We start from the raw sequence: 25,219 nt of genomic DNA on the forward strand, positions 1-25,219 counted from the left end.
TTCCTCTCTCACCACTGACTGCATCCACCTAGGGAGATCAACCATGCCATTCTGACTTGGTGACTGCAATGGAGTCTTCCTAGTTAACATCTCGAGTATAAGTACACCAAAACTGTAAATATCAGATTTATGAGTGTGTTTCCTTTCTTCTATAACTTCTGGTGCAGCGTAGCCTGCACCCGCAATCATAAGAGGTGTTAGCCCAAAATCAGAAACAACGCAAATCTCGTTCTTTACCCGCTTCATAAACACATTGGAGGACTTTATATTTCCATGACTAAACGTTGGTCCTCCAACTACGTGGAGGTGAGCTATACCCTTTGCTATTGAGAGCGTGATTTTCCTTATGGACTCCCAGTCAAGTGGCATCCTCTCACTTTCCCGATTACCTGTCATGGAATTTAAATCAAGTTATTATTAATTAAGTAACACAACGAGGTGAAAAATACCAATAATTAAAGGGAGAGGGCGGGGAAAGAAGACTAAACGTGGAGGAGTGATGATAAGTTACCAGTTCGATAATAGTCATAAATCAAGAGCTTCTCGTCCTTGGAGAAATGATATGCACGGAGCGGAGCCAGGCTCGGGTGCTGCCCCACTCGATTGATAATTTCCATCTGCTCTTCATACTCACTCTTTCCAGCGGTCACATTTTTCAACCTTTTTACTACAACTATTGTGTCATCTTCCATGGTCACCTTGTATGATATTCCATAGCTACCATTTCCTAATATTTCTGGTGATGAACGATATATATCCTCTAGATCAAAGTTATAGGAACATTCTCCTTCTCCAAGAAAGTTTAGCAAGATCTTTACTTTTGCGTCATCAGACTTGCCAACTTGTTTTCTCATGATGCCACTATGTTTCTCTCCCTCGTGAAGCATCGGGCTTGTAATTTTTACCTCTTCACACGAAGCTTCAGAGTCCATGTCTTGGGTGGAAGATGTCCCTTCACTCTGTTCGTCATCCGAATCAGATGGTAAATATCTTGCAAGCTGACCCTTTAATATAGAAACTTCATCTCCCAAATCTTTTACGTTCTTGTTTGTATCTCTTAGTTCTTTCTCAAAAACCGCAAGTTTTGCTGGGTAATCAACAAATTTACTCTCGTTTTCCTCCCTCGACAATAAAATCTGATCAGTATTCCCTTCAAGTTGCATTACCGGTCTCTTTTTGAGTTCACGGAGTTCAATCTCAAGATCCGTGACCCTCTTGCTCAGGGACTGAAAATCAGAGCCAATGCTCACATAATCAGAAGAATCGTCAGATTCCAATTCAGATTCTGTTTTAGAAGCAGAATCATCTCTATCCTTGTGATAAATGTCACAACCAAGAGCACATTGGGCAGATGGAGTACCTAGGGTCAACACAGTAGTGAGGTCGGAGGAGGAGATTTCAGAATGTGACTTAAGCTTTAAAGGAGAGGCTTTTCTTAACTCTCCGGTGATGTTCTCATAACGCTCCGCCAGAGAACGGTGCATACAATGAAACTCATCAACAAGGCCAATAAGCTCAAGCTTCTTTTGGTAATACATCTCCGCCTTCTTGGCAAACGAATCTGCATCCTTCTCTATCAACTTAATCATTTGTTTCATACTCAGGTCCATATCTAATTATCACACAAAATATAAAGTAAAACCTCTATAAATTAATACTCCATAAATAAATAATCACTATAAATTAATGGTTTTTTCTGTCCCGAGTTGGAATATCGTAATATTTGACACAATTCGATAAGATTAATAATTTTTTTGAAACCTTATATAAGTATATGATCTCACTAATACTATAAATTAATAATTGTCTAAAGATATTATATGTACGAAACTTTAGTGAAATATGACTCTAGTATTGTTTGTTTTTTCTTAAATTCGCATTAGTTTTTGTTAGAATTCATTTCTAATATTTTTATTGCATCAAATCTTAGTTTTTGATAAAATTTTAAAACATTATTAAATTAGGAAACTCTCTCTATTAATCATTAATTTATCGTTAAATTAATAGAATTTCACCGATATTATCAATTTATAGAGGTTTTACGGTATACCGTATAACAAAGCTGGCATTTTTATTTTTTTCAAACTAAGTTAGAATATTTTATATCTTTATGAAAATTATATTCACCCGATTTGAAAACCCTAATTAAACTAGTAAGATATTCATTGCTAAATTTATGAAGGACATTTACTTTTCTTGTTAGTCTACTTTAGTCTAGAGACTATGTTGATACACATCAAAGGAATAAGACATCTTTTCGGAATCTTAGGGACATCTTCATTAAAAAAAAAAAAAAAAAAAAAGAATACAAAATAGAAAGAGGTTTGAAATTGATTTGTAGTGCAAGTAAGGGTTCAAAAATCTTTTAGTGTAAATTTGGTAAACAATCCGAAACAACTCAATTTTCTAGTATCAGATGATGACTACGTTTTGAGGAGATAAAAAATGATAAAAACTATAAAACATAGAGTTTTATTTTCTTACAGAAAGATAGGTACGGTTGAGAAAGAATCATGAGAAAGAAAAATACAAAAAAAAAAAAAAAGAGAACCTGAGAAAGAAGTAGGAGATGATGGAGGCGTGCAAGCGAGGGATGATGGAATGGAGCTTTTCAGATTGAAAAACAAACATACCTTTAAGACAGATATTGCAGACAAGTCTATTAGTACTTAGAAAATCATCGTGCCCAAGTGAGTGGTTGTCTCTCTGTATATAATCCATTAAATATGTAATGTGAGACTAATTCCTCAAGTGTCCACCAATCAAACAGACTATTCATAAGAGTAATGGCCATCCTCGAATATTTCCTCTCTTTTTATGCATTTGCCATTCACATACTTGAAGGTTCACGTAGTCAAAACGAATCAAATTATGGAGTGATTGGAATGCCTTCTATCGTTTTTTTAAATATATTTTAATTTGGAGATTTAGCTTTCATTTCACTTCATATTTAAGAGTAATCTTATCAGAGTAAATCGGCTCATATCTCCTATATGTTTTCACTAGCTAAATGACATGTGTGGATTGAATTTGATAATCATTTCCCATAACTAAAGTAGATACCCCGATGGAAGTGATCTAAAGTGCTCCTTAAACATCAAGCCACACACCACACATCAGCTCTTTATGTAGATTTTTAAATATTTATACTTTATAGCCAAAAATATTACAAAGAAAAAAATGAAATATTTGATTGGATCATATTCTTTCTTACATTACTACTATAGAAATATAATACAAAAACAAATCCTAGACTATTACAGTTTCAACTTAATTAACTTGACAAAAATCAATATGTAAATTAAAATCCATAGTTTTATAATTTTATTCAATGTTTAAGAAAGTTTTAACCGCTATGCAGACGGTGATCCAATTTCTAACGCCTACAACGTTTAATCGGAGCATATGCGATAGGCAGTTAATTAAGCATTTATAATATAAAATCTTATAAATGTAATATCATACATTAAAATTATATAAACATGTCTATTAAGAAATAAAAAATATGAAATCATAAACAAAATTTAGACAAAACATTTATTTAATTTTTATTATTTATATTACATGGTTTAGGGATTTGATTTTGTATTTAAAAATATAAATTATACTAGTATTTTATTCTCGTGCTATGCACGGGAGAAAGTTAAAATAAGATAAGTTATTATAGTATAAAAATAGTTTCAATTCTTAAATTTATGGTTTTGCACCAAAAAAAAAAATCTGAAGTTTATGGAAACAATTGATAAAAGCAAAAATAATGCAATGGTAAAATTTAAACCTTTTTTGTTACTCTCTAGAATTTGATTTTGTTTTTCTTCTACATTGTTTTCCATTTACATGTTTTTTTTTTTTTTTTTTTTCCTTGTTAGTTTAGATCCAGCAATCCTATCTAATCATGGTAATCAATATCTAGATAAAAACATAAATTAAATTCATAACTATGTGATGTACAAAAAAATTAGAATTTAACATCAGAAAATTTATAAACGAATCACTTATTCTTTTGATCACTTGGAATAAAAACCATCAGACTGAAAAAAGAGATTAAATGAAGAACTGAATACCTTCGTTGAATTTGTCCTAGACTCTACGTAAAGCTCTTCGTTTCCGCTATGATAGTGGTAATGTAGTCGTCATATGTTGTTATCTCCAATGATCGGAAGATTCCAAATAGTTATTATATCTGATCATTGTTTGGATTTGAGATATAGTTATCTTTCTTGAGGGTTGAGACTTAAGAGGATGAGAGATGCTTTCACTGTAACATATAAAAAAGGTAGAATTATGGCAACAAAGCCAGCAAAGATATATTAGTGTGCAGAAATTTAAAATATTGAGAGTAAGCTTGATAAATAAAACGTAGAACTAATCGTACCTTTTAGTTTCTCATTTGCTCTCACGTTCCTGGCCAGTTAGATCTTGCTCCACAGTTTTAGTCATCTCCTCCCAAAAAGAAATAGAAAAATCGTATGATCTGTTAGTCATACTCTCCAACCATTGAATTTTTTTTCTACGCATAAAATTGATGACTAACATGGATATGGAAAAATTTGTAGTTTTTCTCTTTATTAAATAAGAATGGCAAACGGTTATATTTATCTAAGTAAAAACCACCCATAACAAAAGAGTGGAAACGTGGTTGCATGCAGTTCGTATTTTTACGTAATTATTTATTTTATTAATTTCTTAGGAAATATTGTTTTGTTAAAAAAATTCCAAGAAAATCGTGCTTTTTTTTCCGTTGATAATTTTTATAGAATTTGTATTTGCTGATGTGTCATATTTTTATTGGTATAGTGACTTGTGCTTTATAAGATAAAGGATAAGATAAACCACCCATAACAAAAGAGTGGAAACATGGTTGCATGCAGTTCGTATTTTTACGTAATTATCTATTTTATTAATTTCTTAGAAAATATTGTTTTGTTAAAAAAATTCCAAGAAAATTGTGTTTTTTTTTTCGTTGATAATTTTTATAGAATTTGTATTTGCTGATGTGTCATATTTTTATTGGTATATTGACTTGTGCTTGAATATTTTGTAAACCGTTGCATTTTTTTGTAGTGATATTACTGTTTCCCTTTTAGAACTTGTCTCAGGGTTAAAATCGTAAAACCATTGTTTAAAAAAAAAAAAACCCTAATCTTTGTTCTTCCTCCGCCGTATCCCAAAAACCCAGTTAACACAAAACAAAGAAAAAAATTCGAACTTTTCTGAACCAAATCATTCGAAACCTTCGCCGCTTAAGCCTCGCAATCCGATTTCTAGGTTTCAATCAAAAATTAGATTTTGGGTTTTGATCTCTTAATCATGCCGAGGCATAACAAAGATGAAAAATTTGTTTTTGATGACGGAGAAGACGAGGACAGAGAAGATCCAGTAGCCATTAAAGTTGTCGATGGTGAAGATGAAGATGAAGATGATGATGAAGCTAATGAAGATCTTAGCTTGAAGATATTAGAGAAAGCATTATCGAGGCGTGATGTTGGGAACAAGCTTGATTCTGATCTCTCTGATTCTGGTGTAGTAAACACCGTGATGGTTAATGGAGGAAAGTCTAAGGTTAAAAAATCTGAGAGTAATAAGAAGATGAAGAGAAATAAGCTTGAAGCTGCCCATGAATTTGTAAGTATGAACGATTTTCTTCTATATCTTCTCATTACAGTTTCAATTATTGTCGTCTTAATTGCTTTATAGATTTGAGAATCAGTAGTCTTTGATTTGCAATAGGAAAGTTTGAAGCTTGTGTTTAATGCTTATCGATTTTTGTCTAAAATGTAACAGCCTATTGTTTGGAGAGACCAAGATGAAGAGAAAGTGGTGGAGGAGGTAGTAAAAGGTGAAGGAGAGGATAATGAGGTTGAGAGATCTGATGAACCAAAAACTGAAGAAACATCTAGCAATTTGGTTCTGAAAAAGCTTCTTGTGAGTTGGTTGAATAGTTGCTTTTTATCTCGAAATCGTGTAACTTGTCTGTGATGATGACCATTTTTGGGGTCTTGTTGTTGTTATCAGCGTGGAGCAAGATACTTTGACCCTCCTGATGCTGGTTGGGTGAGTTGTTATAGTTGTGGGGAGCAAGGTCATACAAGTTTCAATTGTCCAACTCCTACCAAGCGTAGAAAGCCTTGCTTTATATGTGGGAGTTTGGAACATGGTGCAAAGCAGTGTTCAAAGGTAGACCATGGAAGTTTTAGGTCTAGTCTTTTTTTTTTGTTGCATATGGTTGCTGAGTAAAATTTTCGTTATTTTGACAGGGACATGATTGTTATATATGCAAAAAAGGTGGACATCGAGCTAAAGATTGTCCCGATAAGTACAAAAACGGGTCTAAAGGAGCTGTATGTTTAAGATGTGGAGACTTTGGTCATGACATGATTTTGTGCAAGTATGAGTACTCTCAGGAAGATTTGAAGGTAACTTTGCTGATGATTTCTTTCTTATACCTTCTGTTATCTTCTTATTGTTGTTAAAAATTTCATTTAAAACGAAGTCTCACTAAAATGAACTGATCATGACCATGTTTGGATTTATCATTTTTAACCTGAGGATATATCTTCTACCCACAGCTGCTTTCACCTTTCTTGAGTTTCTGATTGCTTTACTATAGTTGGATTATAATGTAGATCAAATGTTAATGCTATGTTGTTGTATTTACTTTGACTAGGATATACAATGCTATGTCTGTAAAAGCTTTGGCCATCTATGCTGTGTCGAACCTGGTAATTCACCGTCATGGGCTGTATCTTGCTACAGATGTGGTCAACTGGGTCATACTGGACTGGTAAGTTATTGAGATTCTGATTTTGAATTATCCACACTGTCGATTGAGTTTGTTTGCCTCTCTAAACAGATTTGATCTGTTTTTATTCTAGTTAAAATAAAGATGCAGAACTTATCTAATTAAAATACTTTTCTCTTTAGGCATGTGGTAGACACTACGAAGAAAGAAACGAAAATGATTCTTCCAGCTTAAGCTTTCCAGAAAACAACAGGGAAGCCAGTGAATGCTATAGGTGTGGGGAAGAAGGGCATTTCGCACGTGAATGCCCGAATTCGTCGAGCATAAGCACTTCACAGGGCAGAGAGTCACAAAGTTTATGCTACAGATGTAATGGAGCAGGACATTTCGCTCGTGAATGCCCCAATTCCTCCCAGGTAGGCCTATCTCTCACTACATTTGGTGCTTTGAGCTCTTCACTTCTTTACTTTCTCTCTCATGTTATGACTCACAACGTTTCCCTTTTGCTTCATATAGGTTTCTAAGAGGGACCGTGATACATCTACACCATCACATAAATCTCGCAAGAAAAATAAAGAGAACTTGGAACACGATTCTACTCCCCATGAATCCAATGGAAAGACGAAGAAGAAGAAGAAGAAAACACATAAAGAAGAACAGCCCCAGACTTCACCAAGGAAACGAAAACACAGAGGCGGTTGGATCACAGAGGATCCGGAAGAAGAATCTTTCCAAAGAGGAAAGATGAGAAGGCCAAAGTCTCCCATTACACCATCGGGTTATAACAAGTCACCCTCTACACATATGGGTCATAACTATAGATCACCAAAATTCAATTCTGGTGGGCATTTCCCGGGATCTCAGTCTAGTAGGCATCACTCGGGTCCTTCACCATCAAGGTGGCAGCCTTCTTATCCTCCTTCTCATCATCATCAGCATCATCATCATCATCATCATCAGCATCATCATCATCAGAACCAAAGTTATGGAACTGCACCACCAAGGTATGGCAGAGCTCACCACTATGGCGAGTTTGCAGGGAACTATGAACGGTGGTAAGTATCAATTGATATGGTCAATCTATTATGTTTGCTGGGATCGAAGGTAGCGTCCCTAGACCTCTTGTATTTGATTCGGGCTTTGGGGCAGCTTCTTGTTGTTTTGTTCTCTTCTTTTACACAAGTAGTTTGTTCAGTCCTCATTTACCCAAGTCACTTGCTCAGATTTTCCTTTGTTATGTTTTTTTTTTTTTTTTTTTAATTCAAGTTCTGAAGAGAATTTTGTATTTCTTATCAAGGATGATTACTATATCATTTATAGAAATTGATTATTTTTTTAATCATCTGAAATTGGCTGACTTTTGTTTTTCTCAAAACCAGATTTCTTTATTAATCGACAAAATCCTGAATGACTATCATACCATCAAACAACAAATTGAGACCAGAAACAGAGTATTTTGAAAGAAGGAAACAAAGCAAAAAAGAAGAAATTCTTTTTGTTTTATTATAAATAAATTGTTGTTACTTATAATTTTGAGTTGGAGCGTAATTTCCACTCCAAATAGCTTTCAATGATATCTACACCGCATAGCTCCTTCACAACCGGCATTGTAGCCGGAACAGGCAACTGAAACGTTGAATCGGAGGAACCATCCTCACCTTTCCACATGTGTAGCTGTTTGCGCGCTTCTTTAACAGCCTGTCTGGTGGCGCAGTGCACCGAAGCTGCCAGTAGTAACGGAGGCTCTCCTGAGGCTGCACTTACACAAACAATATGATCAAAAATGTTGATTGTGTTAAGAAAGTCAAATATATCATGCGCTTCAAATCAAACATTAGGCGCAGCCGTGTGTTGTTTATAATTTTGATGTGGAGCCTACCGTCACTATGCGTGCATAGTAACTTAACTTTTTCTCTATAAATAGAACGTTAAACGTTCATTGTAAAATCACAATTGATACTTCAACAATAAGAAGTTATAAGAAATTTCTCTCCTCCTCTCATCTCTTTATTTTCAGTATCCCGATCCTTCTGAGGGTATAAATTCTTTCTCCATTATTTATATTTATATACACTATAAAATAAAGTAATTATTTATAACAGATTGCAAGTTTTTAAAATGTTTTGTGTAGGAACGAGTGACTGACCTTTAGATGACAGTACTCGTTTTTCATGGCATCCACTGTTTAGTATTTCAACGTTGAACTGTCTAGGAATGGTGTCAACGGTCGGGATCTTGTATGTCCAGGTGCTGTCTGTCACAACGAGTCCTTCTGGATCTGTTATGTACTCTTCAAGCATGAAAAACCCAAGTCCTTGCACAAAAGATCCTTCAATCTGAAGAATAAACACACAAAACACATTACAAAAAGATCCATTTGCTTTGTGTGCTCTCTCTTTATTTTGTATTACCTGTCCTAAATCGACAGCGGGATTGAGGCTTTTTCCACAGTCATATAAGATATCTGTCTGTAGAACCGTGGTTTGTCCCGTCACAAGGTCTACTTCAACCTATTAACACCATCAAAACACCAAAGTTACTTCATTTCTCCACTCGAATTTCAGATTTTTGAGAAAAGGAAAAGAGCTTGCCTCGCTGACCGCAGTACCATAGTTCAGGTACCGCATGGGAGTGTCTTTTGGAGTATACAAGTCACTAGCTGATAAGTTCACGGATTGAGCATAAGCCTGCATTTAGAGATAAAAAAAATCTCGAATCAGAATCAAGAAGCTCAATCTTTTGACACCAACAATAAGCAGCAAATCAAGGAAGAAAACCTGAGATATCAACTTATTCCAGGTGATTGGACCACCCGATCTCTCCATCAAAGGTCTCAATCTTTTGACTAAGGTTTCACAGCAGAGACGAACAGCTGCACAGCTTCCCTCGGATGTTGTGCTACCTCCTGTGAAATTTCCTTGGACCATGCTCAATGAATCTGATTGTACAACTCTTATCTTCTCCAATAATTCTTCTGTTCCATCGCATTGTAGCATACCAAGAGCATAACTAGTCATCTGCTTCACCTTTGTCCATAGCCCTTGTCCTAGCTCGATTCCACCAACCTCAACAACAATCGTGCCATCGCTCAAAACACTTACTCTCCCTGGAGTTGAAAACAATGAAACCTGATAAATAATGGGTACTCGAGATATCCCTCGTTTTCGCCACATGTTAGACTCGTTGAACTCTCTGACAACAGAAACCCTCTCCTCAAAGTTGGAAGATACGCCAACCTTATCCCACATCGAAGATAAAGTATACTCATGTGGTTCACCAGCACTATCCTTGTAGAATAGAGCTAAGCTCTCATATGTATGGAGATTAATCTTTCTTATTGTATCAACCTCCAAAGAGAGGCTAGAGGCTACATTTTCGATGATGGCTTCAGCGATATACGTACCCTGCACCTCTCCGGGGGATCTCATGATTGCTCTGCTTAGAAGATTTGTTTTACAAAGTTTGATATCAAAAGATAAGGCGCCCCAATTATACTTCTTTAGCGCCCCAATGATATTTGATGGAATAAACGTACTAAAACCAAGACTTGCCCCAGCATCAATTAGTATTTCTAGCTCCAAAGCTGTGATCTTCCCTGTGGATTTGAAACCCACACTGTAGGTTATCTTCATCGGATGCCTCCCGCCAGTCATTATCATATCAGTCTTGCGGTTTACATAAGTCCTCACAGGACGCTGCAGTGTATTAGCAGCAAGAGCACACGCTGTTGCAACCTGAGACAGTAGAAAGCTTTGAGGTTTTGGTCCATTTCTTGCAGAAAGTGAGGTAAAAAGAGGACACTTATTGAAAACTTACTGGCATTGACTTGACAGCTTTTCCTCCAAAAGCTCCACCAACACGTCTGGTTATGACACGGACGTTGTTTTCAGGGATTCCTAGGCAAGCAGCGACCGAGGAGTGTACGTACTGAGGGGTCTGAGTTGAACTATAGATTACAATGCAGTTGTCTTCATCTGGCACTGCAAGAGCTGTTTGTGTCTCCATGTAGAAGAAGTATTGCGACCCGAGTCGTATCTGTTTCACATCAAAAGTTATAGTGGTTGAACATATATATCTAATTTTTACTTTAAAACAATACCATCCACTACATACTTCCGAGCTGAGAATTTGATGATCAGCTTCAGCCATTCCTTTTGATGTATCACCAACTTGTTGTGGATAGAAGAAAGGGATAATGTCAAACAGACTAGATTTCTTGACCGCGTCTTCTACAGATAATATTGGTGATTCCAAATCCTCTGTTTCATATTCAACTACTGCAAGATTTGCTGCAGCATCTGCATGTCTCTGCGTATCAGCAACCTGCAAAAACAAAGTGTTGCTAAAACTGCTGGTGATGGAATTGAATCTCATGGAAAAATATGAATGAACTTACCACGAAGGCGATGCATTCACCTACAGTAATGGTGAAATCCTCTGCGAATAATTGGTCGGAGCCTAATCCAGTCTTCATACCAATATTCTTTCCACCTTTAGGAACATCCTTGCGAGAAATGACTGCAACAACTCCAGTAGGTACCAAATTTTCCTTGAAATGAATACCTTTTATCCGTGCGAATGGCTTTTTGCTATAGATAAATGCTCCATAGAGGCAGTTTGTGGGTGATGGAATATCATCCACATAAACAGCCTCCCCAGAAGCCTGTAGGGAAGCTCCAGCTTTAGTAACAGGCTCACCAACTGGATTATATTCATTATTTATAGGAACATGTTGTGAAGAAGACAACATTGGCAATGGTTTTGGTGGATCCAAGTGGTAACCATTTGAAGGTTTATCTGTAATAGGATGAGTCATTATGGTTTTAAGGAACTTGAAAAGGAAGCCCGGCGCCAAGCTTGACCTGTAAGCCAGATTGCTTGTACCGTCTTCAGGCACGACGACATTTCCAAGTAAGGTAATAGCCTCATACAGAACTTTGTCAGTGATTACTTTACCAGACAGGAACTCTTCAATTTCCTTACACCTAATGGCATGTTTGGTCCCGTAAGCCCCGAAAGCCAGTCTACAGTTAACTACCATTGTATCCTTCACTTCAGCCAAGAAAGCAGCATTCAGGTAAGCCAGAGCGCTTCCATTTGGACGCGGTGCAGCTCGATAGGTATCAAAGAGCAATTCAGAGCTTGCTTCAGATTGCCAAAAAGGAATCTCAATACTCAGAACCAGATCATGAGCCTCAAGAGGAGAACGTTCAAGGAACTCTTCAAGTGTTAGCTTTTCGAGTCCTCTTGGCAAGCTCATTATGTTAACAAATGTACCAGCTGCAAGAAGTATTGTAGCCATGTCAGAAGGAAACTGTTTCCTCTGAGCCATTACGAGGTTCCCCCCAATGCTCCCAAAGTTCCTGATAAATCTTGCCGCAATCTTTTCCATATGAGTAGCAAGTTTCCCAAACATCTTCTCTACTCCCGGTGACACCCTAATCTCCTTTAAAGCAGCAATAACTTTAGAGATTGTTACCACTGATCCGATCTCAACCCCATTCTGGTTTTCTTTTATCTCTTTGAGTTGCGGGATTCGAGTTATATCTATGTATTTTTCGTAATTCTGCTCCTTTTCATCCTTATAGTATCCCATACTTGTGTTACCAGCAACCAATTTCATAGAAACTCTATCACTATTAGCCTTGCAAGCTTCCAATAAGCTCGAGAGTTCCTCAACACTCCCTGGGCTGCACCATCGATACATTCCAGAATCCACAGACTTAATCTCATCCTTGAGAAACTCCGGAAATGTACAAATATGCTTCTCACTATCAAACCGAGTTAAACTACTAGAATCTTTATCCCCTTTCCTACAGAAAGAGTTGAGTCCAAGATCCTCAATGTCAACATCCGAAGCAAAGCTCTTACAAGCATCAACAATCGGACGGTAACCAGTACACCGACATAGGTTTCCCGAGACAGCCTTCTCTGCTTCCACAACCGTAAGCTCGGAAGATTGAGACTTGTCAGCGTCTAAGAGTGCAGAGAAGAGAGAAACACACATCCCAGGTGTACAGAAACCACATTGAGAGGCATGGAATCCGGATAACCGCTTGTGAATCGGATGAAAACCATCCCTGCTGTTGCCAAGTCCTTCTGATGTCGTGATACTGCAGTGGTTGACGCTGCAGAGGAGAGTGAGGCAAGAGCTGACAGTGAAATCTTCGACTTTTTGTAAAACAGGATCGAACTTGGAGAGAAGAACAACACAAGCACCACATCCTCCTGAACCAAAACAACAACAACTATATCAGACAAAGAACCATAAAGAAGAAGAAGAAGAAGAAAGGATAGAAAAAAAAACAATCACCTTCACCGCAGCTGAGCTTAACGCTCTTGCAAGTAGTCTGATAACGAAGAAACTCCAACAAAGTTGTTGAAGGATCAACAGAGGAGAGCTCAAGCTCGAACCTTTGCCCATTAATGGCGAAAACCAAGCTCATTATCTCTCTTTTCCTCTTTCTCTCTAACTGTCTCTGTAAGTGTAAACGTATCCGAAATATTCCTTGTCCACATATATAAAGAGGACAAATATTTTGACGACCTCGATGCGATCTTGAAGGCAAAGTAGATATCGCTTTCACCACTAAATCGAGACTTTTGACTTGTTTACTAATACATTTTGTGTCCACTTCTCTGTCTCTAAATGGTAAAAAAGATCTGCCAACAAAAATATATTATAATAACATGTCTAGTTGCAAAAAGATGATTCGCTTCTTTTAGTAATAATAGAGTGACAGGGAAAAAGATTAATAAGAGAGCTCAATTATTTGTGTGAAAACTGTACTGAACTAAAATATGGAAGTGCAACATATAACACAAAAATATACAACACACATAATGTGGTTCTAACTTCTAAGGAATAAGAAAGAAGATGTTAGAGTCATGAAGGATATCTGAATAATAAAGGTTGAAGTTGAGGTAGTCCCAGAAGCGAGAGAGTCCAAATTTCCCATGTTTTGGTGATCTCATATGACACTTATGCAGCTCTTTTAATTCTTTGTCAAAATTTTGTTTTACCATCATCACCTGTTTTATGTGATTATAAAGGTCAGCTCTTGCAACAAACTGAAAACACCCGCGAAAAAAAGGATTTTTTATGTACATTCTTCTTTTACCTGAGATGTGTTTATGCCTAGTGTTTTTGTCTGTGAATCGTTTGGGACTCGATCTGTACTCTGAATAGCTCTGGGAAGACAAGACCGGAAATCCAGTGCGCATTGCAAGATGTTCTCTATGATGTTAGATATGACTCGAGTTTCGTCAGATAGGAAACATCTGCAAGGGTTTGATAATGCGCGGTTAGATTATATGGTGTGTTTCGAAAGAGCATTAGACCAGGTCAGTCAAATTACAGTGCCGCAGAAGGTTGGAAGCAAAAATTGGTTTGCAACTGAATTATGGCTTCTAAAACCGATAGAAAACAAGACTTACATGCGCAAAGCCTCACTTAGATAAGCCATATGCACAGATTCAAGATCCATCATATCCTTGACCTGAAAAACCAGGGGAAACCAATTAAAGGAGAAACCACCACTATAATCGCAACAAATTATACACTAGGCACTTTGGTTTTAGAGTAGCTAAGCAATGAAGTTAAACCAGTACCACCAATTAAAGTGACAGAAGTTCGCTGGAGATGCTCATACTCAAAAATTATACAAAGAATCCTAGTTTTCGGTAAAATAACATTTCAGCAGGCCATCATAGAGGCATATTTATATTTTGATCAAATAAACTGTAGAGTGCAAGGTGTGCCCAGACCTTAATTTTCAGGGAATGAAGGAACTTGGACCATGATACGTGAGATAATTCCGAATGTACATATTGCTGTAGTGCTGTTACAAAATGGTTGACCTGATGCCTGCCACATAGAAGAAAGACGTCAAAGATAGCCAGGAGAAAAATAGAGACTACATAATCTGAAAACTACATTGTGTATCATACAAGTACTGTGATGAAAAAACAATACAAATGTTCTAAAGACATTTAACATTTTCCCAGATATTGCATGGATTGATATCAATACTTTTTGCTACTCTTATAAATGGTCATGCCAGAAGAAATATGATCACTGTACCTAATCATGCAGTCACATTGCCTAATAGATACTTAGCTCAATGAGTCACCCGGAAATTATGAAAGTGCGAAACCTTTATTTTTAAATTTACCTTAGTTTCATCAATATGTTCAACCACCGGAGTTCTTGCTTCAATATCTTCTCTTTATTCTCATGCATCATATGTCTTACATCCTAAAAGGGCAATACAGTCATTGTGCCATTAACCCAGGAGATAAATAGTGCCACGAGAAATATCAGGCAGACCAAACAATTTTCAAGTCACATCTTCCACGACGAATTTAGAAAATTGCAGATAAATTTTATATTAAGAGGGGCTATGTCACAAGGAGTGAATCAACAAAGTCGAACCTTTACCTTCAGTGAACACCAGACATCAGTTAATACATAGGCTGCTAGTTTCACTTGAACCAGGAAACTAAATACATCCGCATACGCTTTCAGGGCATCGCATGTTAAAATTATACTGATTGGCCAGTCCACTCGATAACCCAACCTTAGGAAATCAAAGGAACGCACTCCTGCAAATTTCCAAACATCAGTATAAGATTTAACATTCACCACGCACAGTAGTAATTAATTTGCTAAGTGCAAGACCATACCAATGGTTGATGGTGGGATATGCATTGTGCCTTGTCTTTTGTACAAAAATAACCTGTCCTTACAAATGTCTCGTTCACATGATGATCTCTGAATTGATGATTCTAGAAACCCTTGGATTTCTGCAATTCTCTTATCTGCCTCTGTAACAAGCCATTTCTGGGAATCCAAATGAGAGAAAATATATATAAGCATCATCTAAAGATGTAAAATAGAATCATCACAATATAATAGATTGATATCAGACTTACATGATGCCAAAGGGACACTACAAATACATCTGCCCAATCTGCTAGTTCCATGAAATGATATCTACGTAGAGCTAGCAGATGTTCTTGCAAGCCAAATCCTTCTTCGAGCAACTTGATAGCTAGCTTACTGACAAAGTTATATCTATTGTCTGTTAAGGAAAAGGTGATATATGAAAGATGATATGTTATCACGAGAAAAACATTTCTAAAAAGGAAATGACAGCCACATGTCAAATTATAAAACTAATTCTGTATATTTATCGCAAATGAATGTATCGAGAAGGATACTGAAGATGTATTTCCTGCAGTAGACACTTGTCTATAACAAAATCAAGTGGCAATTCAAATGTGCCAGAGGAGTCCTGTCTGCGATCGCTAAAGGCACTAGTTTCAGGGTTATTTGATCTACGAAGCATACCCTCCCATCTACCTCCACCAAATGCATTTGATTTTTTTTCTTCAGTGCAACCTTTTATACCAGAAGATAAATGACTGCAAGAAACTTTAGGTTCTTCAACATCAAACCTATCTATCCCACATTCTTGGTTGGCATGGCGATGGCGATTTCTATCAGTCTGAAAACTATGAGATTCCTTATGAAAATCAATAGGGACTCGTACAGGTATCCTGGTAATACATGTTTTTGAAGGGTCATCCACCGCAGAAAAATCAAACCAAGGCAATGATTTCCCCTGGTTCCTCCTGTTTGTATTTCCATGCTTGCGCAAGAAATCACATCTCAGTAAAGGATTCATACTGAGCACCTCGTAAGGGTAGTTTACCTTTGTGTCTTTTATCAAATCTAATTTCGATGAAAGAAAGTTTTCCAGCAAATCATGTCTCCTCTCGTGCTTTGAACAGCTGCCACTGGTGGAAATGTTGTTTAAAAATAGTTTGCCTTCATCAGTATTCATTAAGTGCCTCTGTTCCGTCATAGCTCCTGAATCATTTCTTGGATCTTCTCTGTCATCTTCTGCAGACTTCTTATCAACACAAAACGGATTTTTAGGTAATCCGCCAAGGGGCCATGACTTAATAGAAATAGGCCCCCTAAATTTATCATCTTCACATACTCCAGTTGACTCTTCTGGCTCAGTATCCATCCACTGATGATTAGTATCTGCCTTCTCACCTTGCTTCACAAAATTATTGTCTATATAACCTGAATCACTATGCTGAACCAGATTCTGATTACAATTCCCATCAGAGGCAACAGAGAAACGTAGAGCTGATAAATAATTTGGTGGAGGTCCCACTAATGTACTTTGTGAATCAAGGAGTCCAACATCGGATGCTTCCAAAGAATCCCTAGTCGATGAACATTCAGATGAGCATGATGCATCTATCTCTGAAAACCATCTGTCTTCTGTATTCTGGTCATCAGAATCTGAGCCACTCTGGTCCCTGAAATCCCAAGAAAATGTCATCAATTCACGTTCATCAGGCTGGGGTTAATTGATAAATAGAATCAGGAAGAACACCTGGTCAAGTCTATTGCCACTGTTGAAGGAATTAGTAAACTCCCATCCAGTGTGAAATAAACAGAATTTTTGTCTCCGTCGCCATAGGATATTGGTAAAGATAATGCTCCAGGAACCTAAAAATTAAAATGTAATTACATGACAGAACCGAAGAGAAATAACTTCTCATTAGCTCCAAATACAACCAAAAAAAGAATAACTTTTAAGGTCCCCTATATTACTCACTTGCACCGTCAGCTCACAGTTAAGAAAACCAGAGAATGAGACGCTTCTCCAATGAATGGTCTAATATGAATGAATCCTTAAGTGCAACGCAAAACTGACACTGACGATGTCGCATGCATTTAAGATTTGAACGTACATGCACATTTAGGTCTTGTTAACCAAGACAACTGCAAGCTACTGTATGAGAGAGACTCCCAATGATATTAATTTTCATATTATAGTTTATTATGTAGGATCAAAAATAGATATTTGATCTCATTCAGGATATAAACACAAGATTTCAACTGAACTATTAGTAAGATATTAAATTACCTAAGACAAAATTGATTTCACAACAGAGTAAAACCACCTATGGCCTATAAGACGAGTAAAGTCAGGACTAGCATAGCAACGAGAGAGTACAATCAGACACATAAACCAAAAACACCCAAGGTTCGGAAAAAAAAAGAAGAGGTCAAGAGTTAATGATTGGTATATATAAAGGACAAATCAAAAGAAGCACATTACCTGCCCAGGGAAGAGCTCAAACTTTTCTGAAAAGTCACCAAGTTTTTCTTGCATCATTCTGTAGTAATCGTCTCTTTTCTTTACCATCACTTCTATTTGTAATTTGCTGAAAGTTATTGGAGATGGGTGCCCTGGACTAGAAGTAGAAAAATACGTCCAACACGGAAGAAGATCTGTGTAATTTTTGTGTCCAGATGCAGGAGGATTACACAGTTCCAGAAGTTTTGTAATTACTTGAAGCTGTTGACCAGCCCTTAGTATAGGTTCCAAGAAGCCGTTCAAGAAACACGGAACAAGCCCTCCTTGCTCCTAGGGGCAGAAAAGAAAGCAATCTGATACCCATGGTTTAAAGATACTAAAGTCAAAAATGCAGTAAACGCAAGAAAATATTACCCTTACGCTCTTCAATGGGGAGGTGCCAGGCTTATTCCAAGAAAAAGATGTCGATTCGCTGAGACATTCCCCAATGAACTCCTTGTGAGGATCGTTAAGTTCGGCTTTAAACATCCAAGATCTTATAAACTCACAATATGGCTCACATGTTTTGAGGAACAAAAACTTAAGCATAGCACTGTGAGCAGGATCAGCAACCTACAACAGAATATGTCGGGAAAATAGTCAGACCAAAATTTTAAAACGTACAAGCTCCTGGTTCAGAGGTTATGTATATTACTTACTTTAAGCATAACTTGCAACTATAATCACCATATCAAGTGGTCCGCATAGAATTATTTAAATGCCATGACTGATATTCTTTCAAATCTCTATAAAATATGTAAATCCAGCAGTTACTGATATGCAGAATTTAGAGAGTAGAGAGTACAGAGATGCAAAATTTAATGAGGCAACGTAAGCATCACTAAAATGTGAATGGGAAACAACTGAACCCGTAGGCTACATTAACCAATAACTATGTGCCTCATGAAAGAGAAAAAGGACGAATACTAAATGAGGAACATAACTTAACCTGACCTGTAGTTGTGTATATAAGTAAGTAAGCAGGTCGCTTCCTCTGTAGAACCCATGAAATCGCGTGGTTGCTTCAGTAATCAGACATTCCCAAGGAGAGGCACAGTAAGAAAGGGGTATATCATACAAATTACATATGTTTGCAAGAGCTTCAATCTGTGTTCTTAACTCTCTAGTATGCAGAAAAACTTCCAATAATGTTATCTTCGGATGAACGACGTTCGTAAGGCAGCCTGACCAAGAGGAACCATGGTCAGACCCATCAACAATGTTTGACGAACGCCTCAGTTCTATCGATGCACATAATGTATCCAGCCCAGATATATAGCCTTCAAGGACCTTTCTCACAGCAATAGCAAAAGCCTGATTAACAAGAGTATAGCAGCTTCTGTTAATGACTTCTTCATTTTCACCAATTTTATAGCTCCCCTGTCCCTCAACAGCTGTTTCCACATCCAAATTCAAGCTTGTGAAATGGTCTACGAACTTATGGAGAAGAAATACCAAAGAACCAAAGCAGCCTATATTTCTAAGAATCTGTCCCAAGGCATCAGTGCTTGACAACCGATGCCACAAGCTTGGAATTTTGTGGAGGGTCCTATCAGCTGGCTCAGAACATAATGCAGAAGAGAGGTGTTCTATGCTAATAAGAGAAGACTCAACACCTTGCAGGGCATTCAGCGCCAACCTGACCAAGCTCGATTCCTATCACAAGCAACAAAATGTAAGAAATGAGAAGTAGGTTCAATTACAAACATTTCTCTCTAGATAACGCAGAGCTAGACTATGAAAGGACTATCTACACATCTCATCTAAGCACTAAAGACAGTACATCGTTGTCATTACTAACTATAACAATCTTAGAACGTTTTCACTTCGAAGTTGGACACCAAAAAAACAAAGATTGTAATCTTCCCTAGAAAACTATTCTGCCCCAATATCATGTAAATCGAGCACTAGCTTACTGCGTTTTGGAACGAAAAACCCTAGATTGATCCCTAAACAAACTCAATCAATAAAATAACTCACTGCAATTGATAGTTTCCCAACTAGGGTATCCGATCTAACCAACAACATAGATAGAACACAGAAACAGATACGCTCACAGAAAAGCAAAATGCAAGTTGGAAACTTACAGAGACAGAAGAAGAAGAAGCAGAAGAAGTAGTTGGAGGAAGAAATCGGCGGCTCTGAGAAGGTAAAGATTCCCAATTTCGCGGAGGAAGGTATGGCTCCTCCACTTTAAGCTTCTCCTGAAGCGAAACGAGACTGGTCGCCACCACCGGCATTATTACTATCTCACTCCCAATCACTACTGCCTTTACTGGAATGGTTTTAGCGGCAAAGGGTTTCGTCGAGTTGCTTCTCGGATCCCAGAAAGGAGAGCTCTTTCGTCATTCCGATACCCACAAGCCAAAAAGCTGAGTATGATGATGATGAGAGAGAGACGCAGTGGAGGAGGAAAATAAAGTAAGGATTTTTGAAAAGAGAGTGTAACACTGTAACTGGATTTTAATCTCATCGGCCCCCTCCCCTCGAATGATTCTCTAGTTAGCCCCCGAAATAAAAAAACTTGTGTTAAATTGATTATTTTAATTTTAAAAAAGAGTAAAAGACAAATAAAACTTGGGTTTTCAACTTATTTACTGACCCAACTTCAATTTGGATCTAGATCCACATACATTGGGTCGGATTTTGGATCATTTAACCCCAAAAATCTCAAAATCGTAAAGTCCCAAAATCAAATCCCTAACTCTAAATTTTTTCCCCTTTTCTCTAAAAAAAAAAACGACGAATCGCCGTTCATCTCTCCGCCGTCTTCTCTCGTCGCCGGCAAACCTTCTTTTCTTCCCTCTTCTCTCCGAATCGAAACTCTCATTCTTCTTCTCGTTGGAAATTCTTTGTTAGAAATCCAATCCAAATCCACGTTCCTCCGTCTCCTTTCTTGTAAGCTATAAATTCTTCATTCTCATTCTTTCTTTTGTTTGATTTCGATGGATTTTGTTGGGTTTTGTTTGTGAAACGGATGATTTTTCGGATTTGAATTTGTTGTAATTTTCGGATTGAATTTGTCCCAATTTTCGATTTGAATTTCTCTCTATTTTCGGATTAGAATTACTTTATATAGATTCAAAAGGATTCCGATTCAAAATGTGTTTAAATGTGTTTCGGATTTGAAATTTGTTGAAAACCCAAACTTTATCTCTTATAATTATGTAGATAGATAATGAGATTATGTGAGTTTGTGTTTGGATTGCTCGTTTATTGTCTGGGTTTAGACAATGAGAGTTTCATAGTGACAAAAAACCATCTGTATTATTTAGGTAGAATTTAAGATTGCTTTTGAATGTTTGATATTGAAGAAGGAGAAGGAGAAGGAAAAAGAGAAGGAGATGGAGCAAGAGCAGGCGAAGCAGATGGAGCAAGAGCAGGCGAAGCAGATGGAGCAAGAGAAGAGTTCGGCTCCTATTTTGGTCTCTGATGATGAGTTCCGCTTGTATTCTGGTCTCTGATGTTGATGTATAAATTTAAGTGTTTAGGTACAACTAGTACGATTAGGTACAACTATGTTTTGGGTTTATGTTTTTTTGATTATGTATGAATCTTTGAATCTGAATCTTAAATTTTTATGTATGAATCTATGTATTGAATATAATCTAAGCGTTTTGAACCAAAAAAAAAATCTAAATCAATCAAAAAATCTGACAAATATGTAGGTTTCTAAGGGTTTTGGAAAAAAAACAAAAAAAAAAAAACAGTGAAATATCTGAAAATATCTGGAAATATCTAAATATCTAAAAAATTCTGACAAATCGCATACCTGGCGCCGTTATTTTGAAAAAAAATATTAAATAATAGCACAAATTTGTTCATAGTTGTACAGTTGCACTCGGTTGCACATTTTTGATCATAGTTGTACAATATAGAGATTTTAGTAAATTTAGTTGTTATCTACTCTAATTTAATTTTTGTTGGTGGAACCGATGGTATTGCCTCATAAAAATACCATTACTTTGTATATGTGCATTTATATTTATCAAAATACAAGGATTTCAAAAATTTATAAAATTTTAGTTCAAATCTACAAAGTAACCATGAAAGTATAAGGTTGTTAGTGTATGAATGTGGGATTTTGTGGTAACAATTTTATTAATTTAGAAAATATGATATTTTTTGTCAAAAACTTGTTGTGTAGTTTCATTACCATTGTGTATGCAATTTTTAAGTTTTTTTTTTAATTTGGTTTTAAATTTTCATATTTAATAAAATTCTAAAAACTAGCCAAGGCAATAGAACTTAGTTGTACGGGTTGTACTTGGTTGTACCAAGACAAAACAAATTAATTTGTACAGATACGACAAATAAATTAACCTTCTATGAGTTCGTATAGAAAAAGGCTTAGACGTTTCACGCCTTGCAAATCGTAGATATCAATCGGACCCATTATGTGCTTCTGAACATGCCACCACAAATCTCAACGGTTCCGATTTATTTACAACAAACTCAAAGACATTTTTATGTCAAGCCTTTTCAACTAAACATTGTATTGCTTCTTTGCTTCAAAATTCTTGGCCTACTGTAATATCAAGCTCATCGCCCCATAAAATAGGTCTACACGCATTTTTTTCTACATCTCTTTCTTCAATCTCCACCACCACCGGATATTGTTGTGATGGTTCACCTACGTACATAGCAAGGACACCACCACCACAGTCCATCAACATAGTTATATCCATTTGTCTCGGTTGCACCAAATTTAGGGTTCCGTAAATATTCTACTTAGTTGTACGCAATGGTTTCAGTTGTCCCAAATCTGCAATCCTCAAATATTTCTATAAAAAACCGCATTCAAGCTACGAATTCAACCTTTCTCAATCATAGTTACCAACGTCAGACCTTACTACACTAAGAAAACAAGTATGGTTTATGGAGAAGAAGAAGTAAACAAGTATACTTATCTTAAATACCTTAAAGAGCTTTAATGGTGGATGGCGAAGAAGAAGAAGAAGAAGAAGAGAGGAGATATGTGGATCCGAGATATGTCTTTGCAGATTTAATGGTAAGCTTAAATGGTGGATGACGAAGAAGAAGAAGAGAGAAGAGAATGAAGATCCGAAATCTGTCTCAAAATCTTTAGAAGAAGAGAATGAATGCGTTTTTTTGAGGTTTTGGGTAGGATTTTGTGGTTAATGAGAGAGGAGAGAGAATGAATATGATTGGTTGCTTTTAATAATTTAATGGTAGAAAAATAAATATATAAATAAATAAGATAAAGGAGAAGAGTAAAGTTGGTTTTCAAATATATTGGAAAGGAGAAGGGGTAGTGAGAATAAGTAGGGGTTTTTGAAAGAATGATATGAGCAAAAGGGGCCAATGAGATTAAAATACCACTGTAACTGATGAAGATATGGTCCAATGGGCCGATGTAAGCCATTAACAATATTTGGCCCACAGTGTTCATAATCTTTTTTACAGAAAGAGTCATTTTTGTTTTTTTGAGAAAAATATATATATTAAGAAAAATATGGTAATAGGAAATTTGGGATTTCGTGCTTTAATTTTTTTCTTCACAACAAAAACATTATTATAACAATTATTACTACAGCTCGAGAATTAAAAAAAAAATTAGAAGTTAAATTTAATAACACATCTATTCAACGAACTAGAAAAATATCATATTGAATGAAAGTCAAATTTTGTCAAATACATTAAAATTATTATGACATTCATTTAAGATAATTAATCAAGCATAATAGAATTGATGTTTAAGACCACATCTAATAGTCTTTCATAGCAAAGAAATGAATTTTACTCATTAAATTTGGGAAGTTAGATTATAACATTATACAAATATGGACAACATAAAAGCAATACAATCTATATATACATTTTTGGAATACATTTAGCAAATAAATCCTGGAGTTGAGAAGTATTTACGAGGTCATGCCACTGGAATTAATTTTTTTGTTAAAAAATATCAAATAAAAGATGGAAAGAATATTGCACTCAACAAACAATATTGCCAAAAATCTCTCAAAAAAGTTTCCACAGTTTCTTTCTAAAATCGTTTTTTCCAAGATTTCTGCAACTAAATACACCAAATTTAAATAAAAGATTTACCAGTAAACAAACATTGCCACAAATCTCTCCATAATTACTCCACGACTACTTTTTTAAAATTTCACATCCAAAATTTCTTCCAATATCTCTAACTAAACGATTTTAAGAAATAAATTAATGACTTTTCTCCATAAAAAAATCTCCGCAGTTTCTTTTTAGAATTAAAATTCTGAAATATCTTATTTCAACTAATTACTTATCAAATTCATTATCAACACAAAATCCCACCAATATAATCATACCAACAAACTTAAAGAAAGAATTAAATTATAATAACAATTGTAATTGTAGCATAATCTTCTAACATACTGATTTGATATATTAGATTCTGATTTAGTTTAGATTGCAAATATATAGATGTATATAAATCATTATACGGGTCATACACTATATATGTATTTAAAAAATACAATATAATCGTTTATATCTATATATAAACTTCAAATTATTTACATTTCACTATTTTTTAAAATATAGTCCTGCGGTATACCACGAGTCAATCTTTATATATATATATATATAATCCGATGAAGCTATCTAAAACATTGTAACTGTACACTTAATAATATATATATATATATATATATGTACAATTTTAAAATACTAAATAATAGGTTATATATATATAAATAATCTATTAAATAAATTATATTTTGATCCCTGACCAAAAAAAAAATTATATTTTGATTTTCTTAAAAAAATTATAGCCCCGCGGTGTACCGCGGGTTAAAATCTAGTGATTCATTGTGTGCGGGTTTGCTTAATCATCAAAACAATCCATTCAAACATTTTTTAACTATAAAAATGGTGTATATGTAATTAAAAATTAAAAAAATTTCACACAAAAAAATAAGGATTACATGTGCATTATTCTATAGGAGAGTTTCAGTTTTTGATTGCTACTTATCTAAATATACTTAATTTGAGGCACTGAACGTTTAAAATTACAACATTTGGGTTCTCACGTCCTTATTTGATCTTATACATGGTTATTATATAACACCATAAGTGCATGCATCTTTTTCGTACCACAAAGAAACATAAAACAAATCCAAGTGAGAAATAATCAATGATAGTCATGAAAAGAACAAGAAGCTTGAAGTATCTTCTTCAATGAAGTATCTCCTAAAAAATGTTTCTTCCCGATCCAAGAAGCTTGACCATTCCTCTTGCCATGACCTTCATTGATTATTTACACATAGATTAATTTGTTTAATGTTTTCTTGTAGTATGAAAAGAG

General features: G+C 35.8%; 4 protein-coding genes and 2 long non-coding RNA genes across 6 annotated transcripts; 2 read left to right on the forward strand and 4 right to left on the reverse strand.

Moving 5' to 3' along the window:
* Positions 1-482: 482 nt before the first annotated feature.
* Positions 483-1,639, reverse strand: LOC9311679 (protein NETWORKED 4A). The gene has a single exon (XM_021026148.1). The coding sequence runs from the start codon at positions 1,608-1,610 to the stop codon at positions 483-485; it is 1,128 nt and encodes a 375-aa protein (XP_020881807.1). The 5' UTR covers positions 1,611-1,639.
* Positions 1,640-5,092: 3,453 nt separating this feature from the next.
* On the forward strand, positions 5,093-8,084 carry LOC9313351 (zinc finger CCHC domain-containing protein 7). Its single transcript, XM_002875565.2, has 7 exons — positions 5,093-5,625; positions 5,785-5,925; positions 6,016-6,177; positions 6,258-6,416; positions 6,668-6,784; positions 6,925-7,158; positions 7,259-8,084. Exons 1-7 carry the CDS (start codon positions 5,311-5,313, stop codon positions 7,799-7,801), a joined length of 1,671 nt encoding a protein of 556 aa, XP_002875611.1. The 5' UTR covers positions 5,093-5,310; the 3' UTR covers positions 7,802-8,084.
* Positions 8,085-8,105: 21 nt separating this feature from the next.
* LOC9311680 (indole-3-acetaldehyde oxidase) lies at positions 8,106-13,393 on the reverse strand. The gene is made up of 9 exons (XM_021026017.1): positions 13,056-13,393; positions 11,139-12,970; positions 10,856-11,065; positions 10,559-10,777; positions 9,520-10,476; positions 9,334-9,429; positions 9,154-9,252; positions 8,889-9,078; positions 8,106-8,496 (listed from the first exon to the last, which is right to left on the reverse strand). The coding sequence occupies exons 1-9, from the start codon at positions 13,186-13,188 to the stop codon at positions 8,267-8,269; spliced, it is 3,966 nt and encodes a 1,321-aa protein (XP_020881676.1). The 5' UTR covers positions 13,189-13,393; the 3' UTR covers positions 8,106-8,266.
* A 47-nt stretch (positions 13,394-13,440) lies between these two features.
* LOC9313352 lies at positions 13,441-20,340 on the reverse strand. The gene is made up of 14 exons (XM_021026016.1): positions 19,995-20,340; positions 18,862-19,563; positions 18,283-18,480; positions 17,890-18,198; positions 17,158-17,273; positions 15,965-17,080; positions 15,677-15,818; positions 15,428-15,584; positions 15,183-15,346; positions 14,917-14,999; positions 14,510-14,609; positions 14,180-14,241; positions 13,864-14,023; positions 13,441-13,774 (listed from the first exon to the last, which is right to left on the reverse strand). Exons 1-14 carry the CDS (start codon positions 20,145-20,147, stop codon positions 13,601-13,603), a joined length of 3,636 nt encoding a protein of 1,211 aa, XP_020881675.1. The 5' UTR covers positions 20,148-20,340; the 3' UTR covers positions 13,441-13,600.
* A 194-nt stretch (positions 20,341-20,534) lies between these two features.
* On the forward strand, positions 20,535-21,453 carry LOC110228633. Its single transcript, XR_002332111.1, has 2 exons — positions 20,535-20,805; positions 21,222-21,453. It is a non-coding gene; the product is annotated as an uncharacterized LOC110228633 (long non-coding RNA).
* Positions 21,454-22,126: 673 nt separating this feature from the next.
* Positions 22,127-22,970, reverse strand: LOC110228662. Its single transcript, XR_002332132.1, has 2 exons — positions 22,827-22,970; positions 22,127-22,672 (listed from the first exon to the last, which is right to left on the reverse strand). It is a non-coding gene; the product is annotated as an uncharacterized LOC110228662 (long non-coding RNA).
* Between the last annotated feature and the right edge of the window lie 2,249 nt (positions 22,971-25,219).

The sequence above is a fragment of the Arabidopsis lyrata genome (assembly GCF_000004255.2).
Source record: "Arabidopsis lyrata subsp. lyrata unplaced genomic scaffold ARALYscaffold_5, whole genome shotgun sequence".
Taxonomy (NCBI): Eukaryota; Viridiplantae; Streptophyta; class Magnoliopsida; order Brassicales; family Brassicaceae; genus Arabidopsis; species Arabidopsis lyrata.

What these genes read in the sequence shown, in the direction of transcription:
- LOC9313352 (XM_021026016.1), bottom strand. Translation starts at nt 20,147, where the DNA reads ATGCCGGTGGTGGCGACCAGTCTCGTTTCGCTTCAGGAGAAGCTTAAA. An exon ending in TTGAGCTCTTCCCTGGGCAG is followed by an intron (nt 17,274 to 17,889) that starts GTAATGTGCTTC and finishes TTTAATTTTTAG; the next exon opens with GTTCCTGGAGCATTATCTTT. An exon ending in TAGGCATAAACACATCTCAG is followed by an intron (nt 13,775 to 13,863) that starts GTAAAAGAAGAA and finishes CACATAAAACAG; the next exon opens with GTGATGATGGTAAAACAAAA.
- LOC9311680 (XM_021026017.1), bottom strand. Translation starts at nt 13,188, where the DNA reads ATGAGCTTGGTTTTCGCCATTAATGGGCAAAGGTTCGAGCTTGAGCTC. An exon ending in TAAGCTCAGCTGCGGTGAAG is followed by an intron (nt 12,971 to 13,055) that starts GTGATTGTTTTT and finishes GTTTTGGTTCAG; the next exon opens with GAGGATGTGGTGCTTGTGTT. An exon ending in ATCAAATTCTCAGCTCGGAA is followed by an intron (nt 10,778 to 10,855) that starts GTATGTAGTGGA and finishes GATGTGAAACAG; the next exon opens with ATACGACTCGGGTCGCAATA.
- LOC9313351 (XM_002875565.2), top strand. Translation starts at nt 5,311, where the DNA reads ATGCCGAGGCATAACAAAGATGAAAAATTTGTTTTTGATGACGGAGAA. An exon ending in TGGTTCTGAAAAAGCTTCTT is followed by an intron (nt 5,926 to 6,015) that starts GTGAGTTGGTTG and finishes TGTTGTTATCAG; the next exon opens with CGTGGAGCAAGATACTTTGA. An exon ending in ACTCTCAGGAAGATTTGAAG is followed by an intron (nt 6,417 to 6,667) that starts GTAACTTTGCTG and finishes TACTTTGACTAG; the next exon opens with GATATACAATGCTATGTCTG.
- LOC9311679 (XM_021026148.1), bottom strand. Translation starts at nt 1,610, where the DNA reads ATGGACCTGAGTATGAAACAAATGATTAAGTTGATAGAGAAGGATGCA.